The sequence below is a fragment of the Ambystoma mexicanum genome, chromosome 2p (assembly GCF_040938575.1).
Source record: "Ambystoma mexicanum isolate Mex_15411 chromosome 2p, UKY_AmexF1_1, whole genome shotgun sequence".
Classification (NCBI taxonomy): domain Eukaryota; kingdom Metazoa; phylum Chordata; class Amphibia; order Caudata; family Ambystomatidae; genus Ambystoma; species Ambystoma mexicanum.
Genome location: NC_090923.1, coordinates 1,093,553,968 through 1,093,578,901, shown reverse-complemented (window position 1 = coordinate 1,093,578,901; position 24,934 = coordinate 1,093,553,968). Strand labels below are relative to the sequence as shown.

General features: G+C 45.4%; 1 protein-coding gene across 3 annotated transcripts in view; it reads left to right on the top strand.

The window, feature by feature from the left end:
• Positions 1-24,934, top strand: part of MAJIN (membrane anchored junction protein) — a 1,009,257-nt gene that overhangs the window by 398,915 nt on the left and 585,408 nt on the right. For all 3 annotated transcript variants that reach the window (XM_069643075.1, XM_069643074.1, XM_069643076.1), the window contains exon 4: positions 12,092-12,201. In XM_069643075.1, the coding sequence (XP_069499176.1) occupies positions 12,092-12,201 (110 nt within the window). The remainder of the gene's footprint in view (positions 1-12,091; positions 12,202-24,934) is intronic.

Genomic DNA, 24,934 nt, shown 5'->3' with positions numbered 1-24,934 from the left:
TACTGGAGCAGTAGGTCGTGTTGGGGGCTTGCTGTAAGATACTTTGAAAATAAAAACGACTGCATCATACCTCTGCTGTCTGTGTCGTCCTTACATTATTTTCATAAACTTCCATTTATCTTGGAGAAGAGTACAGCTTTGTAAAAATGTAATGCTGCCCACAAAAAATTCACTCTTTGAGCTATTTTGTAATAAAGGGGCCAGGAATTACCTGGGCTTCGTAAAAAGGTATTAAAAATGATAACTGATAAGGGCTTCTCCTTTGATAATATTATGGAGGATTAGGGAAGTGCGAACAAGTTACTGAAACAGCAAGATTGGTGGGAAACATTTAACTGTACCAAGACACATAAACACTTCTCTACCATATTTATGTAACACAAAAAATTGGGTGGCAGAAGTGCTTATTTGGTTCAATCGCCTTCTCCCTTTTTATTTTTATTTTTTTTTAAAAAAATGTTATAACACATTTTTTTTGAGTTTTAATACTACAATACAATGACATACATTCCACAAACATAAAATCCTTGCATACAGATGATGGGGCAGTATGACCAGACACCATATACATTGGGCGCACCGTCGCTTGTTCTATATGAGTTATGACAGTTCATGATTTGGATCTTTAAAGTAATGACAAAGTTACACGACAGGGTCTATTGGTTTAGTTTTTGTGTTCTTTACATAGTTTGTTCCCATTTTTGCCATTCCTTGCCCGGGCAGCCTCTTTCCTGATAGACTCGGCGCTCCATTAGTATGCTGGCATCAATGTCCGTTATCCATTGGTCATAATGGGGGGTAATCTCTGAACCCCAGAGCTGCGCAATGTTCCTTTTGGCAATCCCTGTGGACGTTGAGAGTAAGAGTTTTTCAAAACGTGTCATTTCTCCTTCCTCTCCGATTCCTAGGAGAAGGAGTTTGGGTTCATTTGGAATTGGTCGACACCTTGTGAGTCTTTCACTACATTTTAGCCAAAAGTGTTGTATTCGTGGGCATTGCCATAGGATATGGTAGAAGGTCCCCTCCTCTTGCTTACAGCGTAGGCGTTTGGGGTCAGTTATTCTGCCCCAGTTGTATAGTGCTATAGTGCTACTCGGGGATAATATATTTTATGGAGTATTTTCAATTGTATGAGTCGGATTCTAGAAGATATCGCTGTTTCCTTGGGATACATTAAAGTTGAGAACCATTCCTCAGGTAGTATCGGGCCCACATCTCTTTCCCATTTCGCCTTCAGGCTAGACATTTCTTTTGTGGCGAAAGAGGAGATTGCGCTGTACATGGTGGATGTGACCTTGCTTTTCATGCTATCTATGACTATGTTCCTCTCTATGGGCGTGTATTCCGGCATGTCCACCAGTTTAGCCATTTGCTTGGTGAGTGCATGGTGTAGTTGACTGTAGTGGTAGCTTTCACTGGGTGGGAGACCATATGTAGCCAAGAGCTCGGCAAACGGTATAATTTGGTCATCTTTGATCATTTGCTGAATGGTCAGTATACCTGCTGCTTCCCAGTTTGGCCATTTAGGGAGTTTATTGAGTTCCATGAGGTGGGCATTATTCCAGAGGGGCTGTACTGGGGTGATTTTGTTTTCCCACCCAATGTGCCTATGTGTTTCTCTCCAGATTTGGGCTGCATGCGTTATTATCGTGCATTCGGGGGAGTGTCCCTTCGTAGTATAGAGGCTTTCAGTTGGAGGCGTGCCGTGTCTCGCTACTATTTCTGCCTGTTTGTGTGGTAATTCGGGGTTGCCGTATAGTATGTCGTTTACCGTCGCCATCTGGGTCGCCCAGCAGTAGACTTGGATATTTGGGAGCCCGATTCCCCCCTCCCATACTGAACGTTGGGGATTCCTTAGAGCTATCCTTGGGTATTTCCCTCCCCATTGTAATTTTCGTATTATTTAATCTATTTTGCTAAATTCTGCTGTGGGGATTTGAACGGGGGCATTTTGTAAAATGTACAAGACACGGGGGAGGGCAAGCATCTTGAAGAGTGCCGCCCTGCCTAGCAATGTCAATGGCAGTGATTCCCAATGGACCACATCTTGTGCAAATCTTTTCACTATTGGTTGCAGGTTTTGGGTCACGTAACTGTCCAGTCTGTTTGCAATCAAGATGCCTAGATATCGAAATTGGTTGAGTTTGATTTCATATGGGGAGCCCTGGGACGGTATACAGTCTATTCCTTTGACTGGAAAGAGTACTGATTTGGACTAGTTCACCCTGAGGCCACTGAAGGCCCTGTAGTTTATCAGTATTTGGGTAACTATAGGACAGGAGATTGCTGAATCGCCTACATACACCAGCAGATCATCTGCTTAGAGAGATACCTTGTCTTCCCATGCTGAGCTCCATCGGAAACCGGACCACGTTGCTGTGTTCCGCAGGATCACAGCCAGTGGCTCAATGATCAGTGCGAACAACATCGCCGATACTGGGCACCCTTGTCTGGTTCCTTTCCCCAGTTGAAAGTAACGAGAGGACCATCCGTTCACCTTCACCTCTGCTAATGGGGTGTTATATAGGAGCTGGACCCATTTTATGAATTGCTCTCCGAAGTTCATTTTCCTCATAATTGCCCACAGAGCCTCCCAGTGGACCGAGTCAAAGGCTTTTTCGATGTCTATGGCCAATAACGCCAATGATTGTTGTATGGTGGGTGCTCTTTCAAGCGCTAAATGCAGCCTGCGGATGTTCATCCTTGTGGATCTCTGCGGCATAAAGCCACATTGGTCTGGCTGGATCAGTGATGTGATAACCGTTTGGAGTCTATTAGCCAGTACTTTGGCTAGTATTTTGGCTTTGCTATTAATTAGGGATATGGGCCTGTAGGAGCTACAGTCATCTGGGGGTTTGCCCTTTTTTGGGATTACTATTATTGTGGCCTTACGTAGGTCCAGTGGGAGTATACCCACTTCTCGGGAGTGTTCAAACATATTAAGCAGATGGGTTGGTAAGTCTAGATGTTTTATTTTTTTCCAGATGTCAAGTGGGAAGTCATTAGGGATTGGGGTCTTGCCTGTTTGAAGTTGGGTGATAGCTGCCGATATTTCGCCTTCTGTTATTTTATTGTCTAATATGGTGGCTTGTTCTGTGGTGAGTATTGGGAGGTCAGTTTCGTCTAATATGGTCCTGTCCACTATGGTATTAGGGGATTTATATAGCTCTTCATAAAAGTTGGCAAAACATTGCGCTATCTCTCTGTCAGAGGATACTATTTCCGCATTCATATTTTTAATGTTTTTAAATTGCTTGTGTCCCTCGTCCCGTTTTTTCAACCATGTAAGCAATTTGCCAGCTTTTTTCCCTGTTTCATATAGGCATGCCTTCATGGCACTATGCGCTTTTTTGGCACAGTCTAAGGACAGATTAGCTTCTTCTGCGCTAGTATTAAAGCTCTGTTTGACTCAGGAGTATCATTAGTAATGTGTTCTGTTTCTCTAATCATAACTTCTCTTTCGGCTTCTATAACCGGTTCCCGCTGGGCCTTCTTTTTAGCTGTGGTCCATGAGAAGATTTCGCCCCTCAAAACTTGCTTGTAAGCCTCCCATAATGTTCCAGGGTTATCGACCAAGCCTGTATTGAGTTCAAAATAGTTGGAGGTAGCTGTTTCTATCTTTTCTTGTAAGTCCGGGAACCCCAGGTAATAGGAGTTAAACTGCCAAGTGGAAGGAGGATGTGGTCTTTCTGTTTCAAGCTCAAGTAGCAATGGAGAGTGATCAGATATACCTCGCGGAAGGAGGGACGCGCTGCATGCTTTATGAATATTCTGGCTCGGTAGGAAGAAGTAGTCTATTCTAGACATCGAGGCATGCACGCCTGAGTGGAAGGAATATTCGCGCTTGTTGCTGTGTAGATCTCGCCATGGATCCCGCAAGCCCATTGCAGAGGCAAAGGTGGCCAGTTTGGTGTTAGTTGTGGGATTTCTCCCTCTCGTGTGTGCGATCTAGGGTATTATCCATTACCTCATTGAAGTCTCCACCTATAACCCAGGTGTCAGCCGTATTTGAGGCGAGGATGGGGGTAATATCGGCTAGCAGAGTGTTTAGGAGAGATGGTGGAGAGTATATTGCCATAATCGCCAGGGTTTGGTTCCATAGTGTCGTGTGTATTTGTACATATCGTCCACCTTTATCCTGCATTATATGGGCAATCGCCAGTGGAAGTCTCTTGTGGATTAGTATTAGTACCCCTCTTGCCCCCATGGAGAAGCCTGCATGAATCGCTGTGCGGTAATTGGATCTTTTGAAGAGATTACATATCGTTCCTGCAAGATGTGTTTCGGTTAGGAGTACTATATCCGGTGTATGCCGGTTTATATATTGCAGCACCAGTCATCTTTTAATGCTGGACCCTAGCCCGTTCACGTTCCATGTCATAAGCGTTAGGCGTCTGTTGGTTGGACCAGTTACGGGTGCAATCGGGTGTCCGGATGTTTGATTTGTGGATGCGTCTCGTAGGACGCAAGTGTCTTACAGTTGTTAAGGTGTGATATACTTTGGGTTTCATCCTGTTTGTCGTGCTCATAGTGCCACTGTATGCTAACCGGTGAATAGAAAACTTTTCCCCAACTCCCCCCTCCCTCTACTCCAACCCCAACTGAAGCATCTGTCCTCCCATCATAAACTTGTGAACAATTAAACTACAAATCGCATATAACCGCTCCGTACTAGATAAGCTTCGCGGTTTGTGTATACACACTGAAGCTAGGCAGTCTAGTACTCTTTTTTGATGCTGTGTGTTCGTTTCCTCGTCGGGGGGGCGGCTCTGAGTTGGCCGCCAGCCATTATGTGCTTTGTGATCCGTGTTTCCGTTTGGAGCAGGGGCTCCGTTGTATTTATGCGTGCATCAGTTATATTAGTTTTAGTTGTTGCCGTTCCTTATTATTCATTTCCCTGTTGCGGCATTTCTTGTTGTTGTTGTTGGGGCCTGATGTCTGGTGGTCGCTCTGGGTGTGGTCTATTGCGTTCACCCCCTGATTTCTTTCTTGTGCTCCAATCGCCTTCTATATGTCTTTCAGCCCAGTTCCACGCTTGTTTAGGGTCTGTGAAATGCACCGTCGTAGCGTTGTGGAATATTTTGAGTTGGGCAGGGAAGATTAGGCCTTATTTAGTACCCATTGATTGCAGACATTTCTTGAGTGGATCAAAGGATTGGCACGCTTTTTGCACCTCTTTGGTGAAGTCAGGGAAAAAGGCGATTTTAGATCCATTGTAGGTGATGAGCCCTTTCAATCTTGCCATCTGTAGCACGGCGTCCCTATCCCTGTAGTTTAGGAATCTTGCGATGACTGTGCGCGCCGGTGCACCCGGCCCGATTTTACCAGTTGGAATACGATGTGCCCGCTCGATGGAGAAAAACTTGGAGAAGGATTTTGCATCGTATGTGTCAATGAGCCACTGGTCAAGGAATAGCTCCATGCTTGCCCCTTCTGCCTTTTCCGGGAGGCCGAGTATGCGGATGTTATTGCGTCTGGATCTACCCTCACTTTCATCCACTCTTGCTTCCAGGATTTTAATACGATCTAGCATGCCAGCCATGTGTCGATTGACCCCCCGTAGGTTGTCCTCAGTCTCCGAGATGCGTGCTTCAGCCTCCCCGGTCCGTGAGGTTAGCTTTTGGAGGTCGTGTCTCAGTAGTGATACATGGGTGCCAATACTGTCCATTTTCTTCTCCATTGATGTTCTGGAGCTGGCAATGACACTCATCACGTCTCTGAGGGAGATTTCGTCCTCCATGTACTCTGATTCCGTTGATACCGACCGCTCCGGCGAGCGAGACGACGGTGTGGTCGTGTATTGTTCTATCCTGCTTTGTGTGGAGGTTTTCCCGGGTTTCTTTCCCCATGTTGTCTACGTGTCGTGGTGGCGTGGGAGATTATTTCGTTTCGTGGGGGGGTGACAACGCTGGCTCGCAAGTGTGTTCCAGAAACTTGGGTTTGTTGTCCACTGGGTCGTGGAGCCCAGTGGGAGGCAGTACTGCGGGACCACACGGGGTGAGCCCTGCTCTGCTATTTCCACCCATTGACAGGAGTGACTACAAGTTGCAGGTCTCCATATGCAGTTGTATTTGTTGTGTTCATGCACATATGTGTGCTTCGTCTGTTTTGAGCACCTTGCCTTTCCTGTTAGCAGGTTTGGATTGTTTTCCCCTTTTGCTGCGGTGTGAGTCTGCTAGATGCTTGCAGCAACAAGCTGTATTGGGACACCAGTCTCGCGAGTGGAGAAGTTGTAATTCCTGGTCGTGGGGTCCCACCGCGTTCACCTCTCCGGGGGGGTTACAGTTTTGTTTGCTGTTGTTTGCTACAATCGCTGTGGGTTGTGTCAGTTCCTCTAGGACACTTTCATGCGCCTGCATGTTTTATCCCACTGTCTGGCACACTTTGCTTTCTTTGGGCTGTTTATGCGTCTTATCTGACGCTTCTGTGGGCTTCACTGACTGGCCACTTCGTAGATTCGAAGTTAGGGGGGTTTCTCCTGCCACCCACAGTTAGCGGTGTGCCCTCTTCACTTGAGTTGTGCACCTTGGCCCGGGGGAGTGCCTGAGCAGTCGCGCTTTGTAGTGTTACCGTGCCCGTGGTTGGTGCTGCGCTGTGACAGGGGTATTTGGGGCTCGCTGGGTTTTTGTAGCTGTACTGGCGTGACGGGAGAGCAGGCAGGGGCCCGCGCATGTTGTTGCCACCTCCCGTCTCCCTGTTTCCCCCTCTCCTTACCGCTGTTTTCTGTCTGCTTCTTCCCTGCAGCTCCAGGGCAGGTGCGTGTGCTGGGGCTGCACTGGGGAAGGTCTAGCAGGCGCTCAACGCAGGGTGGAGCACCCGCGTACCACGTTGGTTTCCCACGAGGGGAGGTTGTGATGGTCCTTCTCCCTCTCGAGGTGCAGCAGAGGTGACAATATTGGGGGTTGATTTCTCGCAGGTATCCACAAGTGGCAGGATATAGTGTTCACCTTGGGCCTCTGGGCTCCGAGCTCTGTCCACTCGCCTCTGGCAGTCCGGGTTTGTCCGCTCTTCGTTACTGCTTGTGGGTGGAGGAAAAATCTCCTCGCTCGTCTGTGCGCTGTGGTGTATTTGCCGCCACAGCATCTCTCAGTCGAGATGGTCCGTTACAAGGGATAGCGGGCGTGGGTCGGCCCTGATCGATCATACTCTTTCTCCACTGCTACAAGGTGGGAGGGAGGCAGTGCTCGGTCCACCCTACACTGTCTCGCCGCTGTTCCAGCCAGAGGCAGTCGCTTCTCTCCTCGGGCTGGCTCCCTTACAGAGTTGATGCACTCTCCGCCTACTTCACGTTTTCGGCGGCCATCTTGGGTGCCTTTCGCGGTCTGTTGCCTCTGGCCTCTGGCAGCCGTATCTTCGAAACCCCACACCGGTTTCGGTCCGCAGTGTCACGATCTGGTGCGGCAGTGCTTCATACGTCGCTGAAGTGTTTTTTAGTCTTCTCACAGTCTTTTTCAAGTAGGATGAGTGCAGGATTAGGCTGGCGGCCCGGGAGCGATGAAGGATCAGGTCTTCATTGCACGCCCGCTGGCCACGCCCTCCCTCCTTCTCCCTTTTTAAAGAAGATGTTCATGAGATGTTGTTTTAACCTTTTTAACACACGCGAAATAATGCGCAGCTGAGCCAAATACGAGAGGTTTAATGCGTTATGCAGGTTCTGTGGTGACGATATTGAAAATGTCAAACAATTGTTTATGGAATGCCCAGTTTTAATGAACTTGCATATTTTGTGTTTTGGGCTTTTTATTCTTGATCAATCCTTTGTTTTAAAGGATAGTCTCTGGTCAAGAATCAACCATTGAAATTCGAGGGGTTTAATGTATATCCTTATGCGATTCTTACAGAGAATACATCTAATATCTAAAGTGGTCTAGCTTAGAGTTTAATCACATGTAGATCTGTTTTATTTATGCATGGGATTTTATATCAATTATATGTATTGATTTTTCTGCTTTTAATGTTTTAACAAAGTGTAAAATGTGATGCATGCAGATGAAAATTATTATGTTGAAATGAAATTTGAGTGAGAGGTTTGATTTACCCCATGTGCATTTATAAATAAATATATTGTTGCTACTATCAGCCGGCGCGTCGGCCGTAGGGACTCAGATGAAAAGCAACAGTCCTGGTTGTACTGCTCCCCCAGAAAGGGCAACCAGATGGAGGGGTTCCATCTGAAATGTTGTCCCTGAGAGGAACAAGTCTCTCAGGAATCCCCTCCGCTGAAAGGTGTTGTGCCCCTGGCAGCTAGTGAGTAAGAATCTGGTCACCAGGTTCGGGCACTCGAAAGGGGTGCAGAACCTTTCATCCTTACTCCCACAGCCTCATTCTTCAGTGGTATCGGACGCTTCGATGTATGCCAAGCCCACCTCCTCTACAATGTCAATCTCATCATCATTGATTCTCTCCAAAGAGCATAGTGTCCTGGAAACCTACATTCGCAAAGTGTAAGCAAATGCAGGCCAGCACCTTCGGGAAGTGAATGCATCCTTCCCCCTGGCTGCAGTCAATTAAAAGCTTTGGAGGGAGACTCCGGACTTTCTTCCAGACCTACCTGTGGATCACCAGGCTTCTTTTAAAGCGGCCCTTGCAGAGGCAAATGTTGTTGCTCAGGATATCCTTGCATCATCGGTGGCACACATTGAGACAGGAGGCATTTGTGTGTCTTTCCAGTGTGGAAGTAGGTGAAATGGTTGAGAACAGTGCCTGAGAGTTTCATTCTGTTCGATAGGATGTTTAGGAGAATGGTGTGGTCATTGGCATTGAAGGCTGCAGAGATGTCCATGAGTACGAGGAGGTCTGTGTCTCCTTTGCCAGTGATGTTGTGGAGATCATGGTATGTGAAGTGAAGCAGTCTCTCCATGATTTTGACTTGATATGGCAGGCTAGTGATGGGACAGCCGTTTTTAGGGAGTGTGGGTTCAAGCAATTGTTTCTTAAGGGGGGAAGGATTCGGTTTTTAGAGTGGAGGGGATTGTTCCACATGAGAGACAGGAGTTGTTGATGTCAGCCCAGTGTGGAGCCAGAGTAGTGCTGCAGTTAGATGTGGCTTCAGCGGGAAATGCATCATCTAGGAAGTGTTTTGTTTTGGCTGTGAGGGTGTCTTGGTCGAGGGGTCGGAGTATGTCCCATGTGCTGGAAGGTTTGGGAGTAGGGCCGATGTGTATTTTAGAGTTGAAGTAGTCCATGAAGGGGATGAATACTGAGGTGGATGGGGTCATTGCAGGCATTGGTGGTGGTTTTGAGAGTGACTTGACAATGTTAAAAAATGGCTGTGTGCGATTGGAGTTCTTGGATGTAGTGGGTGACTTTGATGTTGCATATGGGTATCTGGAATTGGCAGCAGTATTTGAGGGATGCCTTGATAGAGGGGCATTGGTTATTTTGTCAGGATCTTTTAATGCAATCTGCATTCATGTTTGATGGAGAGGAGGGAATTGTTGAACCATGGTTTTTGGGGGTGGTGATGAGGTTTTTGAGTTTTGAGGGGGTCTATTTTGTCAAGTACCTGGGTGATTTTGGTGTTGTATTTGTTGAGCAGTATGTAGGTGTGCGTAAGAAAGAATGGGGTGATAAGGGAGGTGCTAGGGCTGTCTGTAATGTGTTTTATTTGCCTCCCTGATGGGAGTGTGTTTGTGTGCAAGGTGGGTGGATGTTGTGTGGTAGAGTGTTAAGGGGATTGCAAAGTGCTCAGACCGCAATCTGCTATTGTGATTTTGTGCACAGTGGTCTGATTTTTGCATGAAATCAAAAGGTCAAAGTCGTTGCCAGCCTTGTCTGTGGGGTTGGTGATGTGTTGAGTGTGCATAGTGGCAATTGAGAAGGATGCAAGTGTATGTAAATAGTTGACTTAGCTGAACTGTGCGATGTTTGATTTCAATGTTGTTTGTAGGTTAGGTGTGTCTTTTGTTTGTCGTGTTTGTGGCACCCAGGGACATGCAGGCGCTAACAGGAGGCACATAATGATTTATGGAATGACTTTAACTCCTAACCTTAGGTCTGTCAGCACTTTGCTTTAGACACCCAAAGGAAGTTGCTTAAATGCCCAAATGTACCCGGAAGTACTTCAACAGGAAACAGACTAACATGGGCATTAACATGCAAGTCCTCTTTTCACTCTCACTTGAGCAGGAAGAGAAGGTGGAAGTAAGGAGCTGCATAGTGGGGCGGAGGATGAGTACACACATCATAATTGAGGGGGGAAACATGTATGAAGAGGGTGTTTTTAAGGAGTTTGAATTCCTGCGAGAAAAAGAGGGAGTACCCAGCGGACAATTCTTATGGTACCAGAGGACCAGGAGGGTAGCAAAAGAGAAATGGGAGAGCTGGCCAGAAGAGCCGTTGGCGGACCCCCTGCTGACACTGATACACAACCTGGGAGAGGGTTGGAAACTGGTGTCCAGATTATATGGTTAGCTGTTGGATAGACCAAACCGCAAGAGTGAAACACTGAAAAAAGGGTGGGAAACAGACCTGTGAATAGACATAACTGAAAGGGAATGGGAGAGCATAAAAATGTATCCCCGAGAGGTGTCTAGAAACGCCAGCTCAGACTGATACAGTAGAACATCCTGTACCGAACGTACATGAAACCAAGCAGAATAGCCCAATTCAGCAGCAAAGCACGCCCATTATGTCCTTGCCGTGGTTCAGGTGAAGCAGGGATGCTCCTTCTGTTTTGGAAGTGCCCGAAGATACAACAATTCTGGGCCAGAATAGAGCAAGCTTGCAGAAAGATTGGGATAGGGAGGTACGACTGGACACCTAAGGAATGCTTGTTAGGCGCCTACCCAAGAATAAGCAAATTTAGGCATGTTGTTCAATTTATGGACATGGTATGCATATTGGCTAAAAGGCCCATTGCAATTGCATGGAAAACACTGGCGGGCCTACAATACATCAGATTGCAAAAGGAATTAGAACACTGGGCAGACGCAGAAACCAGAGTGTGGTGAGATGGGGTGTCCAGAGCAGGAAGTGATGCAAGCCCTACATATGAGGCCAGGAAACACTGATTTCGGACATGTTTCACCCATCAGATGATAAACCACTGTGAATATGTACGAGACATACTTGAGAGAGATGTAACATGAAAGGGAATGAGAGACTGATACGAGGATAAACGTATTCCCGCCCTTATGCCCAAGCTCACTAGGACACGCGCCACGCCTGTGCGCTTCGCTATATAATCTGATTAGGATCACAGAATGTAACTCTAGATGTGAAGACAGTTTGTTGTTATTATAGTATTGTTTGTTGTTGTGAAAACATTATAAGTACCAGCAGTAAAAGTGGCAATTAAGATGCGATGAGTAAATGTAAATCATAAATGCCAATAAAAATATTTTAAAATCAAACTTCATAATAGAGGTTTAGGGCTGGTGGGTTAGTCAAGGTCCAGGAATAGATTTAAAAGGGCTCCTGCCGCAAGCCTTTGGTGGGCAGGTGTCCAAGCATCAAAATGGAGGCTGTGGCGGGTGCGGTGGGAGGCTATTCCCTTTATCAATCAGATTATTAAGATGGTGCAGCATTAAAGGGTTAAAGTCTCAACAAATAATGCCATATTTTTTACAGTGTTTGACCATCAAGGTTAAATATTATGTGATGTGAATTTATGTCTTGTCATTGAAGGATCAAGGGGTTTGTGATGTCACATTTGCCACTCCTATGATTTCAGTGACATAATGCCACTGAGGATAACAACATACATTATTTGACCCATTGGCTTAAATTGAGTGCCAACAGTGGCTAATAATAGAAGCCACCAATTAGTACAGTGCTTAGAAAATGGAAGAGCCTAGTTTCAAGTTTTATATACATTGTCAAATTATTATTATTGTACAGTGTTTACAAATCATCAATCTTCTTAAATCCTTATTGGCTTCAGTGAGGAATTTATTGAAGGTCCTACATTCAGGGGACTGGCTAACGTTATTAATGACCTATTAGTAGCCACATAAAGCTGATAAATAAAACGCAGGACAAACGTAGGTTGAAAGTTGGCAGTGAAACCTTTTTGTTTAGGGGGATATTGATTGTTATTATGTGCAAAATATGTCAATTCACACAGACACCTTTTCAATATATTTTAAAGGATGACCTCAAACATCTGCACATGGAAAAGGATGAAAGTGAAGTGGCAGTGAAACGAAGAAGATTAGAGGACCCAGCAGATTGGAACTTTCTTCAGCCCAATGTCAAAAGGTCTGTGGTGTTTATTTTCCTCTTCAAACTAAGGCAACATAATTTGGCACTAAATATTTGCTGGGGTTTGGCAAAATTATTGTATGTGTGTTCTCTTCTTATAAAGAGATACTGGTATCGATAGTCTTACAGTTCTGAGTAAAGCCTAATTATGCAAAATTTGTGTCGGCCCAAACGTTTAATCGTTAACATTAAACTCTGACAGAATCACTGAATGCATAAAAGTTGACAGTATTTGGATAAGCGATAGCAGTATGAAATAAATGCAATATACCATAAACGTAACTCAGTGAGGAATACATTATTGCTGTATACCACATTGGACTGATTCTTGGTGTTCCTTTGGTTCACTTGGCACTAGGTTAAGTAGCTATACAATGCGGTTGAAGATCTGGTAGCACAACATCATACAGAATGCTTTCAGTAGTTTTTAAATTACCGCTCCTGGGTGTGTAACTGATTAATTGAAGTATTATTCCGTGAAGAACATTAACGGCTAAACTATGTTGATGAGAATCTATGTTCCACACAGAGCCTTTGTCCTGAGATAACTGTGTGATGCCTAAAATGAAGGGAATTGCAGAAATTAAATTGGATGTAATTGAAAATGGACTTTAAACACTGTTTGATCTAAAAGTGTTCATTTGCCCACTGATTTTGCCATGTATATTGTGATCTAGGAATTTTCCACAGGTCTACTTCCTTGCAGGTTAGCAAGGTCTGAATGCAACATTGGGCCAAATGTTGCTTTTTTAAGTTTTGTCGTGCATGTCCGGATGGGGTTTGGCAGAGAAGTGCGGCCCTATTCTCATCAACCCCCCTTCTTCCACACATAATAGTCCTGCTTGGGCCTGTTGCCACCCTGACTATTCCTGGACTGTCCTCCCAGTCCGGATGTCATAATGCTGCACCATATTTCCATCCTCCTCTGCATTCTTCCCTGGACTGACTGTGTCCCCTGGAACTGTCCTTTTCTCTGTCTAAGTGGGTGCTCTCCCCTCCTCCATCCTTTCTTTGATGGCATGTGTCTATCCCTTCTCTAGCCGCGCAATATTTTCTTCACTCTCCAATGATATCCCCTTTCACTTCCCAACTCCTTTCCAACATCAGGTATTTTCTCTTCTTAGAACCATAATCTCCTTCTTCTCTTTTGCTTCCCCTCCTCACAGGGATGTCATTTCACCAAAATGCCAGGGGTAGCGGAAGTGACATCACGCGACCGTTGACCTCTGAAGACATCACAGGAAGTGATGTAATTTGACCCCAACCTGAAGTAACATCACAGGAAGTGATGGAACACAACCTTTCACCCCTTAACAAAATAGGAACTGGCATCACATAGCATTGTTCCTAAGTGCACTACGATACATATGGTTACAGTATCACTGTAGTGTTATATACATTTCATGCAAGAATGAATCACCATATGTATCGTTAATATCAGTGTGTATAGGCCCATATTACCAAATTACTGTGAATGTAAGCAGATGTCCAAGACCAAATGATAATGATGTGTTATTATATAGCACTTACATTTAAGCACTGTATATAGAACAAATATACATAGAATATCACCCAAACTGTGTTGGTACTTCTTTATAGACCTGAGAAGCATGAAAGGCTGAGTTGGCCTTGCCGGAATTCGAACCTGCAACCTGCAGATCACACACACATCGCAGCAGCAAGCGCTCTCCCTACTGAACTATCTTACCAGCTATAACTATTTTACTGGCTATAGCAAAATGAGCAATTACCTGTCTGAATGTTCTCAAAGTCAGAAAGCAAATTACACTCTGTAGTGGATACCAATACACTGGTAACTGAGATTTAACAGCAGGCAAGTTCATCTGCAGGTCTGGTGCAAAGTTTGCCGCATGTCAGGCTTCAGAGTTTGGCCAAATACATACCATTGGGAGCGTTCATAACTGTGAATTAAAGAATTGAGTAGCACAGGGAAAGCAGCGCACTCACACGGCATCCCGTACTCTGGGCACTCATTACCTCATACATGCAAACAAACATCCTGAACAGCATGCCAGGGAGATAGGAAAGATAGACACATTGCATCAAAGCATTCATTGTGGCACAATGAAATCAAGGGCCACTTGATGTGCTATGGTCAAACATTTCTACATTTTACATAAGCTGTTGGGCACAAGGATTTTATCAAGTGACCGAAGACACCGAGATGGAATGTCTTGAGATGATCGTAACAGAGATGACGGCAGAAAAAACATGCTATAGCTGCAACTTGCGAAAAACAAAATACATATAGTTTTTGTCTGCATTGTGAATTTCAGGTGTTTAAGAACAGACTAAATCAGTGACTCGCCACCTGAAGTGTGCTTAAAATAAACCTTTGATGAGTCTAGCAATTATTTTATAGAATTCCAGAAAGAATATTTGTTATTCCTGCTCGCTCTTATTTAGGGTCACTGCTCAAAGTGTTACACTTGTGGAACCCCCTGTTTTTTAAAGAGGCCTGATCAAGAAAGCCAGCCAGTCCAGAAAGAAAGAGCCACATGGCTCTGACCACAGTTCAGGAGGTTCCATTAAAAAAAGAAAAAGGAACATTTTCTTTTCGTTTTTTTTAAAGTGGTAGCACGGGAGACCACAGGGGTAGCAAGAGAGACCTCAGAGGTCGCAGATGCGACACCTGACAACCCCCAAATGACATCCCTGCCTCCCCATTACTCCACAACTGCTGGAAAATCGTTCCTTCCTCCTTCTGGTTCAAAACAACACCCTCTTTCTTCTTCTAGGTGGTATAATCCGCCTTCCGCTCTCTAACAATAACTCCCTCCAACAATATCTTTCTTTTCCCTCCCCTCAGCAATACCTTCCACTTTCTGCTCCCACAAACTCTCTTGCTGCTTCCTCTCACAAAAATAATCACCACTGTCTTCCTGCTAATATGTTCTTCTCTCCTGCCCAACAAGCCTCTCCACCACCCTCCAGATGATATCCCTTGGCTTCAAGGTTGTTTGCCTCTTTCACTGCTCCACAACACTTTCTCTCTATTAATCCAACTACAACCCTCCATTCTTCTGTAAACCAATATTTCTGTCCTTTCTCTCCCCAACAAGATCTTTACCTTCCTCCTCAAGAGTCTTCCCCATTATCATACTCAACAAAATCTCTCTCCTGTAAACAGAACTTTCCTCATACTTTCCTCACCACACCACACACCAGTATCTCTTTGAGGTCTCCACCTTTGGGCTCTTCACAATCCAGGTCTCCACACTGGGGGTCCTCTTCCTTCCAGCTGGCTACCTTTTAAAGGTCATTCTCTCCTCTCCTACGGTAGTGTTTAGGAACATTGGCTGCACCTGGGCTACCTAGACTGGGCTGTCCTGAAATTTGGACGTGTGCCCAGGGTCATGAGGGACGAAAGGAGCAGGGTCAAAGGTTACATTAAGGCCTGCCACAATCTTGCACCATAGCACTATCCATGTAGGAAACGTCTTCCCTTTTTCCTGGTAGCTCTGTCTCCACTGCCTGCCTCCGTGAGTCCCTCTGTTTTACTCGCGTGTGAGTTAATGGTGTGAAAACCCTAGGGTAGATGTGTACATAAAATGGATACAGTTGTAACTCATTCACGTTGGGGAGTATGCCATAATGTAACTATTGCATCATTTACAGTAGCCGGACAAAGGATTGTGTTTACTTCTGGCCCCTTGTCATTGAGTGACTTATTGATAATTGTCTTCCTTGGGATCAGTGCTGAGGAAACAAGTGTATTGTCTTACTCTTTAGACACTTTTGACTGTTGCAAGAGGGGTTGTGTTTATGACAGGGGGAAGGCTTCTTTCCATGTGCGGGGAGATCGGGTCTACCTAAAGGAGCCTCAGGCTCTCTCCATCCTAAGCAGCCTCTCTCCTTCCCTCCTGGCTCCCCGGAGGGGCTCCTGCAGGGTCTATGGGGTCTGTCTCTGACTGCTCCTTGCCCACGGGCATGGGACTTTATCACGTAGTCCACTCTTGTTGACGTGACTCTCCCAGTAGGCTCAGATTAGTCGATTGTCCCTTGTCCACAGGCATGGGACTTTGACACAGTGGGTAGGAGGAATTGGACCACTGGAAAGAGATTTTTCATTTTTTAAAATTATTTCGAATAGGTATAGGGTAAAGGGAAAGGTTTGCTCCTCAGCTCGGTAAGATTAATGTGAAAACACAGCATTTATTTGTTCTCAGACTTCTTTTCACTATAAGTGTTCTAGCCCTTCATCCGCCCATGTATACTATCATTGTTCCATACTACATTCATACATTCAGGCCTTCATTTATGAGGCTTGTTACATTAGACCTGCTTTCACACATGTACTCATGGATTCACATTGCTTATTAGGGAATATCAGTGTAATATATCAGCATAATGTGGTGAGTCAGTTAAGAAAAGGAACTTGGATCATTCCTGTTGAAATGCTCTGATAATCAAGGTTCATGAAATGATTAATAGTTAATAGCAATAGTTGCCCACAGGGGGAAAATGGGTTCTTAGTGTGGGACCCGGCTCGTTGTTTCCATTTTATTTCCCACTTATTTGAAGATGGTGGACTTTCAGATGAGCTTGGCGATTATATGTTGGTTGCCCTCTATGAGACCTGGTTGGTCGACCCCATCGTTATTGATGGCTACCATTTTATTAACAAACCGGCCACTCAGGACCCTCTTGGGCGCCCTAGTGGGGGTTTACATCTTGGTGCTAAGAACTCCATGAGTCTTGTTGAATTGCCTAGCATTTATCCTAGCATGCTCATGGCCAAGAGTGTTGCCCCTCCTGCTACGGGAGGCAAATAATTAGTGGTCATTAACCTATATAATCCCCCATATAAGCAGCCACATGGTTCTACTTGAAGTTGAGGCCTTGCTTAATGATTTGTCAGTTACCAGACATTTGGTGAAAAAAAAGTTCCCCTCCCAACCCCCTTTTTTTTCAAAAAAACCCTTTTTTTTCCCTAAACGAAAACCTAAAAAATATATATATAAATTAAAAAAAAATTCAACCATTTGGTTTTCGACCAAATGGTGTCGACCATTTCTCCTGTCGACCTTTTTTTTTCGACGAAATGTCCAGACACCTCATTTGTCCTCTCTGCCTTGTTTCATAAGTGGAGACTATAATTCTCGGATTCCAGAGCCCCCGTCTGTGGTTAATTTATATGGATCATTTTCCTCCTCTGTGGTGTATAAGGGCCTGAGTTCTCAATCCTCGACTGGGCTTCTTTACTACATTCCTTTGGTTTTACTATGATCAATGGGTCTTTCCTGTCAGATTCCCCTCCTAAATGCACCTGGTTTTGCCCCAAGTCAAGCATTGTTGATGAGTATGCCTTTTTGGCTAATGATTTTAATTTGTTATTGGATAGGGGTATATATCCTCATTTGGAAAGGGACCATATGCCCCTTGTATTAATTTTAAATCTGGCTGTATCCAAGATTCTTTCTAAGGTTGTTGGGACTCTTGGAATTAACCCTTCTCTTAATCGTATCTCATGGAACGATCATCGGTTGGATGAAGCCTGCGTTCGATTACGACCTGCTTGTGCCTTTTTTTGTCAATCGCTGTGCAACTTGGGGTCTGGATCAAGTATGCACTAATGCCCATGTGCCGATAAAGGATTTTGAGGAAGTTATTCAAGCCTCTATTTCTTAAATTTTCGGCAGCAGCAATACCCCGGTAAATAGACCTTTTTCTTTTTTTCTTTTACATCGTCATCATTATGATGGGATAATTGCCTCTAAGAGGCAGGATCTATTTAAGGATTTGCAAACTGTAGTAGGATATGTCCTTGCACCCTCACTACGTGCTAGCAGAGTGAATAAAGCTAAACAAATTTATTGGAAGTGGCTTAGGCAACATCGTTATCTTTTGGAGTGCTCATGGTGGAAGATATTGGTCAACTTAGCTCTCACTAGTGCCCCCCATCATTTTTGGAACGAGAGTGATAGTTATGAACTGGTCCGGGCCTTGATTGGTGTTCTGGAATCAGCCTGGGTTGAGCACATTGCGAACATGCTGAATGGCGACTCTGCCACATTGAACATCTCTGCCAATGCCTTGGGTAGATGGTATTAGTCATACTGTAATGACATTGGGCCTCATTACGAGGTTGGAGGTAGCCAAGGTGCTACCCCCTTACTGCATACCTGGCCCAGGTTCCCTGAATGGGGACTTACCGGGTCATTACAACCTTTGAGGACCCAGTATTTCCCCATTCAGGGAACCCATCCCCATTCCCATTCGAGCCCCCATAGGGCTCAATGGGAATGAGGAGGAAGCTAATAATGGGCCCGTTGATGACGGGCCCGTTATTAGCTCCCTGGTCCTTTAGCGGCTCCCGCTAAGGGCGGCTAGTTTTACCAGCCGCCCTTAGCAGGACCCGCTAAAGGACCTCAGAATGCGGCGGTAAGGGGTTAACGGCACCGGAATCCTTACCGGCACCGTTAACCCCTTACCGCTGCACTCGGAATGAGGCCCATTATGTTGATCATAATGGCAATCCTCGCAAGCCCCCGGCCGGGATGGCATTTCCAACGCTGTGATTAAGAAGGATTCGATTAGCTGGGCACATGCATTGGATAGCCTTTTCTATTGGATTGCCGAATCCCAACGTATTCCTTCATCATGGCGCAACAGTATCATTCTCCCTGTCTGGAAGAAGGGCGACCGCCTGGTTCCAGGTAATTGTCGCCTTCTTGCCATGCTTGATGCCTTATCAAAAATCTTTGCTCCAATGTGTCACAGCTGTTCGCTGGTCGTTGTGGCAGCGATGTGCCGGGGGAACAGATCAGTACACTTTGTTTGGGAAGCCTGACGTACGTATGTGCCACCACGCTCTTTCAGTAACGGTCTAGTCTTCCCTCAAGATGGCTGCTGGGAGTCAGAAAGCCTTTTAGTTTCGGCTAACCTCGTGTGTAATCGCAAACCCACCTTGTGTCTGGTGCATATACCGCCCGTTGGTCCTGCAGTGTATATTGGGGGTGGTGCTCATTCCCCCCTTCTAATTTGGCCGGGTTTAGATGTACGCTTCCTGGAGTTCCCAGTATCGGGAACCCCTGGCTGGGCTAAGCCTTACTGTTGCGTGTCAGCAGCACGCTCTAATAGGCATATCTTTGATAGAAGTGTGGCCAGTTGAGACCTAGAGGGTGACGTTTTCACCTTCCAGTCGATAACCAGGAGTTTGCGTGCAGTGAAGAGTATCAGGCCCATGAGTCTGCGTATTAATGCGTCCGTGTGCCAATCTGTCTCATCTGCTCCCAGTAACATTGCGTTGGGGGTAAATGCAATGTCTGCCCCGTCTATGTCCGAGAGTTGTCGATTTATTCTGCGCCATTATGTGGTGAGGCCGGGGCAGTCCCACATTAAGTGCCCCATGGTACCTATGTTGTTGTGGCCTCTCCAGCATACTGCCGTGGGGATTAATCCCATTTTATAATACTTAAATAGGGTGTAATACAATCTTTGTGGAATTTTGTACTGGATCTCTCTGTTTTTCAGATTTAGGGATGCCACTAGGATGACCGCAAAGTAATTAAGGATGTCTGATATATGTATTGGTACTCCTAGCTCTTCAGCCCATGACGTCGCTAGTGTGTGGTTTCTGGAGATGTTAGTAGGGATTGACAAAGAGTAGAACGTACGAAGGTGCGGGGAGACATTCAGATGCTGTTCCATTTTTTTCCCGCATGGCGCTGGGGGAAGGAGACATGATTCTTCTGATGTGGGGCTGTGGATCGAGGCTTGTATAGTGCAATAGTGGAGCCAGTCCCCTTGGCCTAGTCCCAGAATGTGACGTGCCGTTTGGAATTGGATAAGGGTCCCCTCCTCAGTGATATCCATTGTCCGTATTTTTGCCTATTCCCTTTCTTGCTAGTGGTGTACTTTCTGTGCATGCCCATATGATAGCACCGCCTGTATGCTGGCCCATGCTGGTGCTTCCTGTATTGCTACCCCTGCGCGGCTCAGAACCGGTGCCATTGGTTTATGGTTGGTCCAACTATTGGGTGCATTTTAATTCTCAACGGGAGTCTATGCAGGGGGTATAGCCATGATCTCTATTTGGGACAGCAGGGCCAGTTCCATGGTCCTCCCGCTGGTATCATCATTCGCGTCTAGCCAGCGTTTCATCCAGCAAATCTGGGCTGCCTCATGGTAGTCTTTTAGTGAGGGAACTGCTAGGCCACCATTGGCTTTTTCCGCTTGCAGTACGTTTAGGCGGATTCACACTTTTTTGCCCCCTCCATATGAATTTGGCAATAGCTTGGTCTAAGACCTTGAGCATTTTGGATGTCAGGCCGGTAGGGAGCATCATGGTAAGCCACGCTAGCTTGGGGAGAGAGTTCATCTTTAGTGCATTTATCCTCCCTGGCAGGTAGAGGGCCAGTGCGTCCCATCTCCCTAGGTCAGCAATGATGTTTCTAAAGATCTGTGAATAGTTTTGGTCTCGGTGTTCGCCCAGCGAGGCGCTGATGTTGATCCCCAAGTATTTAATATGCTGCATTTGTAGGGTGAACAGGGCCACCCAACCATAGTCCAATGGGATGTCTTGTCTTAGGGGCATAACCTCGGATTTGCTCCAGTTTATTTTATATCCTGGCATCGGACCAAACTTCTGAAGTAGGGTCTTGATATATGGGAGGGACGCGTGACTCTTGCTCATATGCAGAAGTAGGTTGTCCGTGTACAGGGAGACGTAGTGTTCTTCTGCACACTGGCGAATGCCCGTCCATCCGGGATCTATACCTAGTTTAATCGCAATCGGCTCAATGTAGAGAGCGCACAGAAGGGATTACAGTGGGCATCCTTGGCATGTTCCTGATTGTAGGGCAAAGACGGACTAGGCTATACCATTAGTGAACACTGAAGCCGTAGGGCCTGTATACAGCAGCTTAATTAGTTGAATTATATGTGGGGGGAAGCTGTATCTCGGTAAGACCCAAAACATGAACTCCCACTGCACCTTGTCGAACACCTTCTCTGCGTCGACGGCCAAAATTACATCTTCAAGGTCCCTGTCTGCAGCTATAACATGAAGCAGTCTTCGGACATTGTCACTTGAGTGCCTATTTTTTATGAAGCCTGTTTGATCTTTGTGGATTAAGTGTGGGAGGCTCTGTTCTGTTAGTTGTTCCAGATATTTTGCTACTATTTTGGCATCTGAATTTATTCGCAAAATCGGCCTGTAGGAGCCACAGACTTCTTGTCACTCTGCGTGTTCTAGCACTGCATGCTGTGATATTTCCATACCAAATTAATCAATGAATGCTTCATATATGAGGCTTGTTCCACACAGACCTTCAGGGTTTGAAATTAAGATTTGATGAGCTGACGGATTCCAAGATGGCGGCCGGCAGGGACGGACGTGCGTAGTGGACCTCTGGCCCCACTGGCCCGCAGTATCAGCAAAACAATGAGCAAACGCGCATCAAGAGCAGCCAAACTAAATATGATCAAACGATGGGTAAACCCAAAAGACTTCACATCATGCAACATAATTGAAATCTTGAAAGTCCAACTAGTGGTCTTTGTACAACTATTATATTTATCCGGGCACCTAGTCTTCTGGGTTTATCCATTGTTTGATCATATTCAGGTGAACTGCTTCAATTTTGTGGTTACAGCAGGCATATAAGTGGCGGCATTGTACATCATATATAGTCTCTATTTGCAATAATTTACAATATTTACAGACACATCATATGCAGGGTGGCTAAGTTAGCAATGCAGACATGGGACAGGAAGCGGTGCTAGTTGTCACTGTTCTGGAGCCACAGTTTAGTATTGCGTTTGAAGGCATAAGGGGAGGGTTCGGACCTGAGTGTGGGAGGCAGAGTGTTCCAAAGTTTGGTTGCTAGAACAGGGAAGCTACAGCCGCCCGCTTTCTGTCGCTTAAATTTAGGTTGGGTCAGGCAGTTGGCTTGTGCAGATCTCTGCGTTCGAGTGGAGGTGCGAGGTGCAAATCGATTGGAGAGATATGTTGGAGCCTGGTTGGAGAGGCACTTGTGTGTGTCAAGGTTTTGAGGAGATTCTTTGGGTTACAGAGAGCTAGCCCATGTTGCGTCTGGTGGCTGAGATGTGGTTGTTTCTAGGGATGTTGAGGGCTGCTCTGATGGCGTTGTTCTGAGTGACCTGCAGCTTGTTTAGGTTCCTTTGGCTAGTACCCAGGTAGAGCGCGTTGCAGTAGTCGATTTTGGACATGATAAGAGTTCTGGCTACGATGATGCAATTGGCATTGGAGAGGAAGGGGCGACATGCGTTGATCAGTTTGCACATGTATGCAGAGGCAGATGTGACTGAGTTGGTTTGTCTGGAGAGGGACAGAGTGGAGTCAAGGTAGATCCCAAGGGTTTTGGTGTCTTTAGAGACCTTGATGATGTTGTCATCAATGGTAAAGGACTTGAAAGCAGGATCCAATTTGCTGAGGTGGTAGTGTGAGCCGAGGATGAGGAGCTCCGTCTTATCGTCGTTAAGACATAGCTCATGTTGAGCCATCCAGGCTTGTGTGACCAGGTAGACGTCATTCAGTGATTTAGTGTCAGCCAAGTTGTCTCCATTGATAGGGATGAGTATCTGGGTGTCATTGGCATAATTTGTGTAGGTGACACCCAGATAGTCAAGAATATCAAAGAGGGGTTTGGTGAACACGTTGTATAGTGTAGGGGAAACGCAGGAGCCCTGAGGCACACACACACCACGGCCGCTGACATGGAGAAGACTCACATGGATCTGTTGTCAAGGAATGATCTGATCCAAGAGGTGGCAGCATCTGAGAAGTTGGCGGTTGAGGAGAGGTGCTGACAAAGGATGCAGTGATTAACAAGGTCGAAGGCTAAGGATAGGTCTAATAGCAACAGTGCAAGTTTCCCTTTGTCTTTGAGGCCCTCAATTTGAGTTTTCAGATCAATAAGGGCCGTTTCTGTCCCGTGCCTGGGTCTGAAGCCTGATTGCCTGAGGCCGAGGAGTTTATTGGATTTGAGGTATTCTTGGATCTGGAGGTAAGATCTATGATATGATGTCCCACATGCCAGACCTCCATTCCCTTTGGACATTTGAAACCAGCTCCAATTCCTCTTTTTTACAGGCAATTGTCTGAACCACTGCACAGCCAACGCCGTAACTATCAATCTAGTACAAACGCATCACCATGCATCTGACTCGACCATAACCCTCCATATGGACAGGATCGTTTCTGTATAGCACCACACTGCAGGGAAACTGGGGAGGTACCGTTAGTTTCCTAATAGCGATGGGGAGATCTATCAATCACTCAAAGTCACTTGACAAGGTAAATAGTCTCCTATTTGGCTAAAGGATACATTGCCTCTTTGCCACTATCACATATAACAAATCTCAATAGCCAGTATAGTATTTCCCCCTGATGTCTCAGACATTGCAGGCTGCAGGTCAGTGTCCCATTAAGAAACATATTAATGATGGTGTTGATGTCCTTCTGAGATTGGAGAACCTGCGAAATTGAGCCTGAATTAAATCCAAGCGCCCTTTCCACCATCTCCAGGCTGACATATTAAGTGCTTCAAATGACATCTGTGAGTGGGAAGACAAATGGTCTACTCACATGCTTCAAGATGTTGGGGTGTTCCTTCTGATAATACCGGTTTGGGCCTCACTAGGCCACCCTCCATGCAGAGAATCACAGTTTTATTTAAGGGTAAAATTCAAAGCGTTTAAACACTGGAGTCAATGAAGAGGTGAAAGACACATTTCTTTTTGTGTGCTTTGTCCCAGTACCAAAATATGGTTCTAGTGTTTTCCAAAGCTGTCTATAGCTTAGCTCTATTTGTATCTAGAAGCCAATGTAAATTCTTAAATTGAAGTAATACAAATTATTGTTCTAATTCAACCCTTATTTTATTGGAAGAACAATTTAACCAATTAAAAGCAGACCGAGTTGATGGGAATGTGGATAATTTGAAAAGGTTGGCCAAGGTCAAGCCAATCCCGGCTACCGACGCAGTTAGTGTGGTTTTAGGAACTCTACGTGGCTTCTTCGCCGAAATAAATGTAAGTAGTTTTTGTTGGAGTTTCTTGATGTGCATAAGGGGGACCCTTATATGGAGTGCTTCAAAAGTATGGAAACGTTTTGGAAGGAGGCTGATTTTAGTCTTCTATAATTTTGCTTAGCCTGGGGATTTCCCTTTTCCACCATCTCTTTCAGGCCCTGTGCTAGATTTGAAATCATACCGGGGACTAGGATGGTAATGTGTGTGATGAGACTGTGTAATACAAACCCCAAAGTATTTGATTTTAGGACAGGCCCATTCAAATGGGAATATGGTTGAGGGTATGTGATTCTTTCATTGGTTTCTAGGGTTTTAAGGCCTTTGACTTAGCATAGTTAAGTTTAGAACTGGAATCCGCATGAAATTCCTCTAATTCTCTAATTATGTATAGCAAAGGTTTTTACACAGGTGTTTCATCAAAATAATCACATCATCTGCAAAAGTACTCATTTGTGATGTTTTATCATGTTAGTGATACCTTCAGTGTGTACATTCCCTCTCCATGGAAAGTGCAAAAATTAATGGTGTTAAAGGACTGCCTTGCTTTGTGCCTCTTGAATCTCATTATTCGGCAGTAGGTGGGAAGTCACCCTTAATTTAGTTTGTGGGTTGGCAAAGTTAGTTAATATTCATGTTTTAAACTCCAGTCCAAAATTGAACTGGTGTGTTTTGGGGTCCGTGATGAAGTCCCCTGCCTGACTCTGGGGACA